Source organism: Schistocerca americana, chromosome 7 (assembly GCF_021461395.2).
Source record: "Schistocerca americana isolate TAMUIC-IGC-003095 chromosome 7, iqSchAmer2.1, whole genome shotgun sequence".
NCBI lineage: Eukaryota > Metazoa > Arthropoda > Insecta > Orthoptera > Acrididae > Schistocerca > Schistocerca americana.
The window spans coordinates 96448598-96461715 of record NC_060125.1 but is presented as its reverse complement, the minus strand read 5'-3'; the positions used below and the strand labels follow the sequence as shown (position 1 = coordinate 96461715).

Sequence of the window (13118 nt, the reverse complement as noted above, 5' to 3'; positions counted from 1 at the left end):
AGGTTTAAGTAGTTCTAAGTTCTAGGGGAATGATGACCTCAGAAGTTATGTCCCATAGTGCTCAGAGCCATTTGAACCATTTGTATATACATATACCGATTTCCGTCCCATTCGGATAACTGCTTCGTGGTGACTCACTTTATATTCTTATATTGTAGTAGTCACCCCGTCAAAAGAACCCAAAGATGGTCTAAGACACCGTCGCGTGACTCCCACCGACGCCAGAAGTCGTGGCAGTGAAATGGTGTGCATGTGCCAGCCGCCTGCATAGAATTAGCGAAGTAAGGCTCTTCGACGTGGAGATGTCGCAGAAAGACAAAAGGAGCCATAGAGCTTGGACGCGACCATGATCACATAGTATCAAAGTGGGCTGTCCAATGTATCTTCAAGGAATGGTTCAGCAATCGCAGACATCTAACACTGAGACGTGCACGGCTTGCGTTTATCCCATTTATTGTTTCTCATCTTCTATTACGGTACTGCCGCCTCGTTTATGCCATTTACTGGTGTCATTAGCTTCCTGCCTTACTTTCCCTTGAGTGACAGCAGCAGCGCGTATCGATAAGTGCACTGCCGTACCATCTCTGGAGCGACCGACAGTATTTCCGGGTCGTCGTGTGGCAGTCAGTTCGGGATGGACCAGCAGTGCAGTCGGAACGCAGCAGCAAGGAAGTCGGGAGACGGAGCGCTGGTGAGTCGCCGACAGCCAGTGCTCCCTGACCGCTGGCGACACAGATCAACTGTCCGACGGAGGGAGATTGGAGCAAGACGGCCGTTGGTTGGTCGTTCGGTTGGTCGTCTCATTGGCCGACGTATATTTGGTCCTTTCACCGTTTCCGGGTTCTGGCAGTCGGTCGGTTGGCGTGGAGCAGAGAGGAATTCTGCGCGGAACGTAGTTCGGCCGGGGCGCTGGCGGTCTCTGCGCGGTGTCGGAGTGTGTGAGGCTGTCCCATTGCTACGAGGTGCGTGGCTCACCAACCCCGGACACGAAAGTTGATTTAATCTACCAGCAAGTCAAGACTGTACACATTGTGTCGTTCAGAGTTCGTTGTCGGCTGTTGGAAGTGCACCAGAGGAATCTTCTGCCTTGTGGCCGTTAACGTTCCGGTTACCTGTCCTGGCCGTTGACGTAACTTTCAGGCAGTGTAGTTTCCTCATCATGTTGTTGCTGTCCAGCACGGTGTGTAGTTTGACAGCTCCACGTATGACTGGTTGTGGGCGCCAATATCTTCTACGTTGTTCCGTTGAGCTCCCTGTTGTGAACTGGTCGGGTGAAGTGGAAGTTATCTTGTCGGTGGGTCCGTTGACTGTCGGTCCCTTGGGTTGTCATCGAGTCGTGAATGGTTGGCCCGACTGCATGTCTCACCTAAGCGAGCGTTAGTGTTTGAATTCCAGGTCGGCCCTCGAACATCTGAGCGCCCTTGAGGGTACGTTTTTTTATTTGTTCTTGTTGTTTGTACTTGTATGTCTTCTAGCCGATATTTTTTTAAAATTAAGGTTGTTTTGCCCTTAAGGCGTAAGATTCTTTAGGCCTTCAGCCTAATTCTAAGAACTGTTTCATGTAGGACCTTTGGCATTTTAAGGTTTTCATGTTGTTGAATTTTAAGTGTTGGGCTTTCATCCGATTTTGAGTTTGTTTTGCTCTTAAGGCCTTCAGCCAAGTCCAAAGAACTTTTTCACGTAAGGCCTTTGGCATTTTAAAAATTTTAATGTTGTTGAATTTTAAGTGTTTGGCCTTCAGCCGATTTGAATTTGAGTTTGTTCTGCTCTTAAGGCCTTCAGTCTAAATTGAAAAACTGTTTCACGTGAGGCTTTTGGTTAAAAAAAATTAATGTAATGGAGTTTTAAGTGTTAGGCCTTCAGCCGATTTGAATTTAACTTGTTTGCTCTTGAAGTGTCTGATTCTTTGGGCCTTCAACCAAACCAAAGAACTTTTCCGAGATAAGGCTTTGCCGTTTAAGTTTGTGTTTTGGTTGAGATTTGCCTAATTAAGAACTGTTTTACGTAAGAAAAAAAATGGTTCAAATGGCTCTGAGCACTATGGGACTCAACTGCTGAGGTCATTAGTCCCCTAGAACTTAGAACTAGTTAAACCTAACTAAGGACATCACAAACATCCATGCCCGAGGCAGGATTCGAACCTGCGACCGTAGCGGTCTTGCGGTTCCAGACTGCAGCGCCTTTAACCGCACGGCCACTTCGGCCGGCTTTTACGTAAGACCTTATTAAAAAAATATTTTAATGTTATTTAGCCTTAAGTGTTGGGCTTTCAGCCAATTTTGAATTCAAATTGTTTGCTCTGGAAATCTCCGATTCTTTGGGCCTTCAGCCTAAATAAAGAACTGGTGTGAGATAAGGCTTGCCTTTTAAATTTCTGATTATGCTTGCGTTTTAAGTTATTGGCCTTCAGCCGTTATTAAATTAAAGTGGCTTTCAGCCGGTAATTAAGTCCCAAACATTAAAGCTGTGTGTTTAAAAAAAATTTTTTTGGGAGCTCTTGTAATGTTTGATTAAATAATAAAGTTTTATGTTCAAGTGTAACTGACAGCCCCTTATTTTTGCCCCTTTCCACAATTTAAACTACCTGTCCTGTCCTGTGGGTTAAGCAGGGCGTCTCAAAGACGGTGTGAGAACAGTGGTTGTAAGAAGGATCCTGACGGTTCGAACTTAACTAGTTTCTGAGCGGAAATCATGCACGTAACAGTAAATTGAAGGGGGGTGCCCCGAAAACGGCGACTGCGCACAGTGGTAAATGAAGTCACGTCTTTAATGGGCCAAACAGACAAACTGGTGAGAGAGAGGGACTGTGATCCGACGACCGCGATTTCGCACCCCTTTCAGACAGTGCAAGGAATCAAGTGCACAGCCTTAGGCTTATGACTAGTTTTTTGTCCGTGGATTTGCACGCGTACGCACATGTCAAATGTATTTCACGTAAATTAAACGTAGTTGTACACTCTCTAGCGAATTTCCCCTTGCAGTTTCGTTTTCACACAGCTCAATATTTATGATACCGTATCACCTGAACTATGTGTCGTAAAGTGATATACACTCCTGGAAATGGAAAAAAGAACACATTGACACCGGTGTGTCAGACCCACCATACTTGCTCCGGACACTGCGAGAGGGCTGTACAAGCAATGATCACACGCACGGCACAGCGGACACACCAGGAACCGCGGTGTTGGCCGTCGAATGGCGCTAGCTGCGCAGCATTTGTGCACCGCCGCCGTCAGTGTCAGCCAGTTTGCCGTGGCATACGGAGCTCCATCGCAGTCTTTAACACTGGTAGCATGCCGCGACAGCGTAGACGTGAACCGTATGTGCAGTTGACGGACTTTGAGCGAGGGCGTATAGTGGGCATGCGGGAGGCCGGGTGGACGTACCGCCGAATTGCTCAAACGTGGGGCGTGAGGTCTCCACAGTACATCGATGTTGTCGCCAGTGGTCGGCGGAAGGTGCACGTGCCCGTCGACCTGGGACTGGACCGCAGCGACGCACGGATGCACGCCAAGACCGTAGGATCCTACGCAGTGCCGTAGGGGACCGCACCGCCACTTCCCAGCAAATTAGGGACACTGTTGCTCCTGGGGTATCGGCGAGGACCATTCGCAACCGTCTCCATGAAGCTGGGCTACGGTCCCGCACACCGTTAGGCCGTCTTCCGCTCACGCCCCAACATCGTGCAGCCCGCCTCCAGTGGTGTCGCGACACGCGTGAATGGAGGGACGAATGGAGACGTGTCGTCTTCAGCGATGAGAGTCGCTTCTGCCTTGGTGCCAATGATGGTCGTATGCGCCGTGCAGGTGAGCGCCACAATCAGGACTGCATACGACCGAGGCACACAGGGCCAACACCCGGCATCATGGTGTGGGGAGCGATCTCCTACACTGGCCGTACACCACTGGTGATCGTCGAGGGGACACTGAATAGTGCACGGTACATCCAAACAGTCATCGAACCCATCGTTCTACCATTCCTAGATCGGCAAGGGAACTTGCTGTTCCAACAGGACAATGCACGTCCGCATGTATCCCGTGCCACCCAACGTGCTCTAGAAGGTGTAAGTCAACTACCCTGGCCAGCAAGATCTCCGGATCTGTCCCCCATTGAGCATGTTTGGGACTGGATGAAGCGTCGTCTCACGCGGTCTGCACGTCCAGCACGAACGCTGGTCCAACTGAGGCGCCAGGTGGAAATGGCATGGCAAGCCGTTCCACAGGACTACATCCAGCATCTCTACGATCGTCTCCATGGGAGAATAGCAGCCTGCATTGCTGCGAAAGGTGGATATACACTGTACTAGTGCCGACATTGTGCATGCTCTGTTGCCTGTGTCTATGTGCCTGTGGTTCTGTCAGTGTGATCATGTGATGTATCTGACCCCAGGAATGTGTCAATAAAGTTTCCCCTTCCTGGGACAATGAATTCACGGTGTTCTTATTTCAATTTCCAGGAGTGTAATTTTGGTGATATACTCAGTGGTATATCTGAATGCCGTCTGCAAAATGTGTCTCGAATACAGTTATTAGTAAAGAAGTAATAAACTAAAATGTCACGCTTCATGTGGCAGTTTTAATGCATGAGCAGCGAAAATCTAGCCAACGATACTGCCTTGCCTGCCGCCTTACTTCTTGTGGCGCGGTTCTGCTATCTCCTCCGTTTTAAACATGGACTACTGGTTTTAGTGCCCTGTTTGTTTACAAATTAACATGAACGATGGGTAGTGACTATAGGGCAGTTGTTAAAAATAATCTTAATCAAATGGTTCAAATGGATTTGAGCACTATGGGACTTAACATCTGAGGTCATCAGTCCCCTAGAACTTAGAACTAATTAAACCTAACTAACCTAAGGACATCACACAAATCCATGCCCGAGGCAGGATTCGAACTTGCGACCGTAGCGGTCGCGCGGTTCCAGACTGAAGCGCCTAGAACCGCATGGCCACTGCGGCAGGCCAATCTTAATCACTTGAGTCACGAAATCGATCGTGTGACTTTTAGTAAAATGTATACTGCAGCCAGTGCGGATCATTTCATTCAAAATGTGGAAATTTCTCTGCGGTTGCCCGCAATTTAATATGGGATGGATAAGTGATAAACATTTCTCCTTCATGATTGTGTGGGGGCTTTCAACGAGAAAATTTGTTGTAAAGGTTTCAAAGTATGTGTAAAGCTTGTTTCAAGGCACTAAGCATTCTGAATTCCAAATACTGGACGAATAAAAAGTGTATATTCGTGCTTCGTGGCTACACTGCTCTCACACTCCCACCCGCACCCCTGTGGCAGAGAGCTGCTTCTCACTCCTACAGTAATTCTTTCCTGACACTAAGTGATATGTGTATCAAGAGTGGCTGAAATCGGTCTTCTGATTTAGGAGGAGACATGAAGCATTTAAACATACACATGCACATACATCTAGTTTTGTCATATGTCCAGATTTGAACTTTTTATCGCAGTATGAAACTGGCATTATCAGTATTAAACAATAAATAATACATTGGAATCGCTAGTGTTACCAAAAAAAATGCTGAAATATGATTTATAAGTTTTCTTCCTGCAATAATTACATATTTAAGAGAAGAGGCGGTAAAGATTTAATATTTACATAAAAGTTATTTGTACCTTTGATCCTCATTGTAATCTGGTAATGCTCTTTCACTTCCAAATCTGTACAATCCCTCGACTGCTCGTGTTATTGTTTCTGTGGGAACATCTCGTAAATACTTTCATTTATTGCTCAACAGCTGTAAATCCGACGTCATAGTATTATAAGGAATGCAAATTGTATCTTATTTTTTAGCGGAATGGAGCTCAAAACAGACAGCTAGCTACATCCAGAAAGCAAAATTGTAACGTAAACCACTAAGCCGCTTGAAGGCGAGGATGGGAGCCCGTAAACACGTCGTGGGAGAAAATAGATGTGTCTCACACACGTATTTATTTTACCTTTTTATGCCGTGAACATTCACAGTTTCTAAACGTCCGACATGGTTGACATATGGTTAACCATTATTTCAAGAAAAAACTAATAGTTTCCTGAGTATATGAAACTTCCTGGAAGATTAAAACTGTGTGCGGACGGAGAATCGAACTCGGGACCTTTGCCTTTCAGGGCAAGTGCTCTACCAACTTTTTTTAAATCTCATTTTGTTCGCTTTTGTTCGTTGCATCTGCTCGGGGCGGACGTCGTGAGATATCCGTTTAAGTTCGTTGTTGATCGATTAACTCAGATTTTTTATTACAGATGGCACGTAACCCTCTGACCGAATACGCTGAGCTACCGTGCCGGCTAAATCACGATGGTCGGACGCAGGTTTGAACCGTCGTCCTCTCGAATGCGAGTCCAGTGTGCTAACGATTGCGCTACCCCGCTCCCGAAAGAAAGGATATTGCGGAGACATGGCTTAGCCACAGCCTGGGGGATGTTTCCAGAATGAGATTTTCACTCTGCAGCGGAGTGTGCGCTGATATGAAACTTCCTGGCAGATTAGTGCTAGTTCTGCAAGGTTCGCAGGAGAGTTTCTGTAAAGTTTGGAAGGTAGGAGACGGGGTACCGGCAGTAGTAAAGCTGTGAGGGCGGGGCGTGAGTCGTGCATGGGTAGCTCAGTTGGTAGAGCACTTACCCGCGAAAGGAAAAGGTCCCGAGTTCGATTCTCGGTCCGGCACACAGCTTTAATCTGCCAGGAAGTTTCATATGAGCGCACACACCGCTGCAAAATTTCATTCTGGAAACTTCCTGAGTATATAGTAGGATCTAGTTCGTAAGGAAATACTGAGTTTTTTTACAGCTATTGCTCCCCCTCGTTTCTGAATAATGTTTGACCTTTGGATGCTTGTGTAGTACAAGAATCAGCTTGACCTTGTGTGACAAAATCGCCGTATGCTAGTAAGTGTCTTAAGGTTTGAGACAGAGAATAGAGTCACTGAACGTACCTCTGGCGCTGGTGACGAGGGCCAGGTCCCTGGGGTAGCGCTCCACCAGCCTGCGGATGACGTCCACCTGTTCCAACACGAGCGTCACGGCGTCCAAGTGCTGCGCCGAGCAGGGCACGTAGGCCGACCAGAACTGCAACACACACGTACGCCTCCATCGTCACCAGCTAAGTGACGCTCCCCATTATGGGGGACACACCACTCCTCCATGCGTCTGCGGAGGGGAGAAAGATCCAAACTATGTACTTCTACTACACCTCGTAATACGTATTACGTAAAACTGCTTGCTAGCAGTCTTCGGGCTCTTGTTCATCTGTTCCTAAGCAGCCTCCAAAACTCGTTCGTATTCAACGACATAGAAACCTAAAAGTTACTGTACTAGTTCGTCAACCGCGCCAACGTACACTGAAGCGACAAAGTAACTGGTATAGGCATGCGTTTTCAAATAGATATGTAAACAGGCAGAACACGGCATTGCGGTCTGTGTTCCTGTGTAACCACAAGCGCCAGCACGAAGATGTAGAACCCAAGGGCAGAGAAGGCTGTGAGACGATATCAGCCAATAGATCGCTGACTAGGACCATACCACGACAGGAACGGTCTGTACAAGAGGACAATATAAGCGCTGCTCCTGGAAGCCTCGTTTGCACAGTACTAGACTGGCACTAGGATAGCACTACGATAGCAGTTACTAGTCATCCGTATCCATTGCTTGTATGGACATAGTATATAGAGAAAGACACTGCCTGTTTGCCTGTCGCCCATCGCTAGCGATACTTTCTTGTAATACAAAGTTAACTATTGTCTATCTTCTTTACTGTAATAAAGAATGTTAATGTGATTTGCTTGAATTGTTATATAGCATTCCGAGACCGCAGCATCCTTTAGGCACCCTATACGAGACGAGTGGGCAAGACCTCACAGTCGGCAACGCCTATATATGACAACAAGTGTCTGGTCACTTGTTGATCGATTACTGGTGCTACAATGGCAGGTTATCAAGATTTCAGTGAGCTTGGTGTTATAGTCGGCGATGGGACACAGCATCTCCAAAGTAGCGATGAAGTAGCGATTTTATCGTACGACCATTTCTCAAGTGTACCGTAAATATCAGGAATCCAGTAAAATATTAAATCTTCGACATCTCTGCGGCCAGAAAAAAAACCTGCAAGGACGGGACCAACCGACTAAATAGAATCGTTCAACGTGACAGAACTGAAACCCTTCCGGAAACTGCTGCAGATTTTAATGCTGGCCCATCAACAAGTCACAATGTGCGAACCTTCAACGAACCATCATCGATATTGGCTTTCGGAGCCGAAGGCCCACTCGTGTACCCTTGATCACTGCACGACACAAAGCTCTACACCTCGCCTGGACCCGTCAACAAAATGGTTCAAATGGCTCTGAGCAGTATGGGATTTAACATCTGAGGTCATCAGTTCCCTAGAACTTAGAACTACTTAAATCTAACTAACCTAAGGACATCACACACACCCATGCCCGAGGCAGGATTCGAACCTGCGACTGTAGCAGTCGCATGACTCCAGACTAAAGCGCCTAGAACGGCTTGGCCACAGCAGCCGGCTGGCCCGTCAACACTGACATTGGACTGTTGATGACTCGAAACTTTTCATGAATCCATGGGCCCTGCATGTCAGCTGGGGACTGTTCTAGCTGGTGTAGGCCCTGTAATGGTGTGGGGTGTGTGCAGTTGGAGTGATATGGGAGCCCTGATACGTCTAGTTACGACTCAGACAGTTGACATGCATTCAATGACGTCCATTGTGCATTCCGACGAACTTGGGAAATTCCAGCAGGACAATGAGACGGCTCCAGGAGCACTTCTGAGTTTAAACATTTCCTGTGGCCACCAAACTCTCCAGAATATCATTGAGCATATCTGGGATTCCTTGCAACGTGCTGTTCAGAAGAGAGGTCTACCCTCTCGTACTCTTGCGGATTTATGGACAGCCCTGTAGGATTCATGGTGTCAATTCCCTCCAGCACTACTTCAGACATTAATTGAGTCCATGCCACTGTCGTGTTGTGGCACTTCTGCGTGCTCGCTGGGGCCCTACACAGTATTAGGCAGGTGTACCAGTTACTTTTGGCTCTCCAGTGTATAGCTCCGTGCGCTGCTAATATACTCCTCCTGGTACTTGTATGGCAGGGGAAGACCAAAAGTCAGTTAACTGTCTATATCGCCATGTGCTACTCTGCAGAAAATGGAACACTCAACTTGCAAATGTATGTCACTATGTACCTCCTACGAATACATGTCTGAGTGTACATCTACGGCTACACAGATACTTCCCAAGGCACCGTACGGCACGTGGTGGAGGGTACTCTGTACCACTACTAATCATTTCCTTTCCTATTCCAATCGCAAATAGAGCGAAGGCAAAACGACTATCTATATGCCTCCGTATAATTCCTAGTATTCTTATCCTTGTGGTTCGTACGCGTAACGTTTGCTGACGGTAGTAGGATCGTTCTGCAGTCACCCTGAAATTCCGGTTCTCTAAACTTTCTCAATACTATTCCTTGGACATAACGCCGCCTTTCCTCCAGCGATTTGAGTTCCCGAAGCATCTCAGCAACACTTAAGCGTTGTTCGAACCTGCCGGTAACAAATCTACCAACTCCCCTTTGAATTACTTCGATGTCCTCCTTTAATCTGACCTGGTACGGTTCCCTAACGCTCGAGCAGTACTCAACCCACCACAGTCCTATATGCGGTCTCGTTACAGATGAACCACACTTTCCTAAAATTCTCTCAATAAACTGAAGTTGACCATTCGCCTCCCCCACGACAGTCTTCACATTCTCTTTCCATTTCATTATCGCTTTGTTGTGTTAGACCCAGATATTTAAATGACGTGGCTGTGTCAAGTGGGACACTACTAATGCTGTATCCGAACATCACGGGGTTTGTTTTTCCCATATATCTGCGTTAACTAACGGTCTTCTACTATTAGAGGTAGCTGCCATTCATCGTTGCTGTTTTATCTGTGTCAAGCAGGAAACTACCAATGCGATTTCCGAACAATAGGGTAGAGGTAGCTGCCATTCATCACTGTTGTTTTATCTATACGTATGGCTGTATACACAAACCTGGTTGTTGTAAACTATTCTCCTTAGTTTCTAGATGGTACTAACAGACTTGCAAGATATTGACTTCTCTATCCGCAGCTTTTGGAACGATTGTCACACGACTTACAAAGAATATTTTATTGTTAATTCAGGTATATAGTCATTAGTGTTCACTGAATTTGGAGTATCCCACGTGTTTACCACCGGCGATTTATGATTTCTTACTGTGTTAGCAGTAGATTTTTGTAGTCTACTACGACGATCTATACAAAGTCCCATCCACTTTCATCTTTCTTACACGTTTCCGTATATCTGATTGTAAACCATGTTTATTTAGCATCAGTGCTTTGTTGATCCTGTGCTATGTCGTACAATGGTGCAACTAAAAATGACGTCGACCATATATATTCAAAACCAACTGTACTGCCGCGCGGGGTAGCCGCGCGCTCCAAGGCGGCTTGCCACGGTCCGCGCGGCTCCCTCGTCGGAGGTTCGAGTCCTCCCTCGGACAAGGGAGTGTGTGTTGTCCATAGCGTAAGTTAGTTTAAGTAGTGTGTAAGCTTAAGGACCGATGACCTAAGCAGTTAGGTCCCATTAGATCTTACCACAAATTACCAACTGTACTACAGCATTTCCTGTGTTGATTTGGCTATATGGGCACATTCTGAAAGCCAAGAAATTTAAAAAAAAAGTGCTGAACGCTTTGAGATAATCAACGCTGTCTGCGGACGCCAAGTACCCAGTATGGGTCACCTAAAAAATGCACCCTTTTTTTTCGCGAACCATTCGAGACAGTCTGCTGATGGGAAGACGAGGTGTAGCGGCTTTAGCGCATTGTGAATTCACAGTACACATCATGCACAACACTTATACTGGGCTAACACTGCACGTCGCTGTCTGTTGAAGTCACAGTCACTTGAGAGGACCAATTACCGTGACATCATGGACACTGTAGAGTTCATTTACTGGCCCTTGGCTGCGGTGCAGTTAGATCGCAAGGTTGGCACTTCTGTATCTTTTTTGATTATATTCTTTGTGAGGTTACTTGATGTAGATTGACTAGTTGTTGCCAGTAAACTGAGCACAATGCAAAAGTTGAATTTCGTAACCTAGAGCTTCTGGTTTAGAGAAAGTCATATTTAAGGGCCACCAAGAACGTCCGATGAAATATACCTCTTTTTCACTATCAGTTTCGATCAGTCGCCACAGTAACAACATAGTATAAAGGATAATCGCAGTAATTTTTTGTTATCTGATGAAAATTGACTGACCGACACTGACAATGAATAAAGTTCTGTTTCAATAGCAGCGCTCAGTGGTTTTAAAATGTGACTTTTCTTCCTAATATTTACATGCTGTTGGACAGCATGTGCTGAAAATAGTTTGGGTTTGGTCCAAAGGTAAGAGTCATTTTGAAGACAGGACGTCTTCACATTAGTCCACTATCGATGCAGCTCGAGAAAACTGTCGAAGGACGTATTTCCGGAACAAGGTACATGTTTTTAGGGGACTTGGTAATTAAATTCTATGGTTATTCCGCAGCGTACGGACAAAACGTTCTATGGGAAATTTTCGAGGAAAATAGAGAAATACAGTATTCTATATTTACCACATTATATTTTCTGAAATTCTATAGCATCCAAAGAAAGGATAGCCTGCACTTTAGGTTCAAATCTCTGTAACGGAATTGCTTGTGGCCGGATCCGTTTGTTCATTCCGGAGTGCGTTTCGTCCCTCATTCTGAATAGGGCGTCCGTTTCCTGGTATAACAATAGAGCATGGACGCTTGCTAATTCCGATATTCGTAGCGAGCTCCTTTGATCGGCCGGCTGTCGGTTGGCGCCCTTTGTTCGCAAGTCGTGCCACCAGCGGTCCTTTGTCCCCTTGCCCTAGCGCCGCTATTCTCGTGTTAACCGCACGGAGCTGTCATTTGCATACGTACTCGTGCTCGCTGTGCTATAAAGTGCCACACACAGCCGTGTGTCAAATAAAAAGTCATCTGGTACGATTTGCTTCGCATCGATGGACGTTCGCAAAGAATAAATAACAGTGTCATAAACAATTTTTAATAAATCTAGATGACGCACTTGGAAAACTGAAAGAAATATATACCTAGATACAATAATGAAGGGATTAGGAAGGTGTTAGCGAAGTGTAAGGACTGCCAAAAGGAAAAACCCTCGACGCAACGGCTGCAGCTATCTATGTTTCCGACTGTTATGAAGAAATCAAAGCATCTCGCGTTCTGCGACCTTGTAGGTCCCTCCCCAGGTCAGAAAATGGTTTTTGTTACGGTTTTGCTGGTATGGAAATACGTGAAACGCACGCCAGTGCGCAAAGCAACAGCAGTTTCGAAAGCATTCGAGAGGGATTTCTTGACACAGGAAGGTCATGTGAAAGTGTTATTTCGGATAGCGGTCCACAGTTTCGATCGCAACGATACGATGGGTGGAGACATAAAAAAGGCACAGGATTAGAATTATTTTCGTAGATATCCTGAGATAAGGAGATGATAGAGCTGCTTTACCTGAAATAGAGGAAACCATATTAAGAGTTATATGTGAAGAACGTTTGATCAAAGTAGGTAAGTACAAAAGAAAAGTATTGGTCTACATCAAAGAAGATCAACTTGAAGATGAAGTGCATATCAGATATGCACTACGTATTGAACTCATTTATTTGTCAAGGAACTCTAATCACTAAAGACTGCAACGACAAAGAAGAAGTTAGCAGCTGATTTTCTGTAAAAAAAAAAAAAAAAAAAAAAAAAAAAAAAAAAAAAAAAAAGGTTCTTTAATTCTGTCTCTAAATGTAACATTGATATGTTTCTGAAAGCTCATGTCTAGGGTGAGATGTGGACTTCCTGAACTGACTCTCTTGTCATACCGTGCTACAGGAGCATTCTCAGATTGAAGTCGATTGAAGGGGCCAGAATTGACTTGACGACGTCTTTACAATGACAGGTGAGATGCGAATTTTTGGAAATCTGTTGCAGAAAATAAAATGCGAATGATTGGTCATCTATTGAGAAATGAGGAACTCGTATTCTAACATAAGATGGGAATACATCAACGGAAAAGCCCT

General features: G+C 45.6%; 1 protein-coding gene across 1 annotated transcript in view; it reads right to left on the bottom strand.

The window, feature by feature from the left end:
• LOC124622739 (dipeptidase 1-like) overlaps window positions 1-13118 on the bottom strand; it is a 231545-nt gene that overhangs the window by 148615 nt on the left and 69812 nt on the right. The window contains exon 3 of the mRNA XM_047148529.1: window positions 6939-7071. Within this exon, the coding sequence (XP_047004485.1) occupies window positions 6939-7071 (133 nt within the window). The remainder of the gene's footprint in view (window positions 1-6938; window positions 7072-13118) is intronic.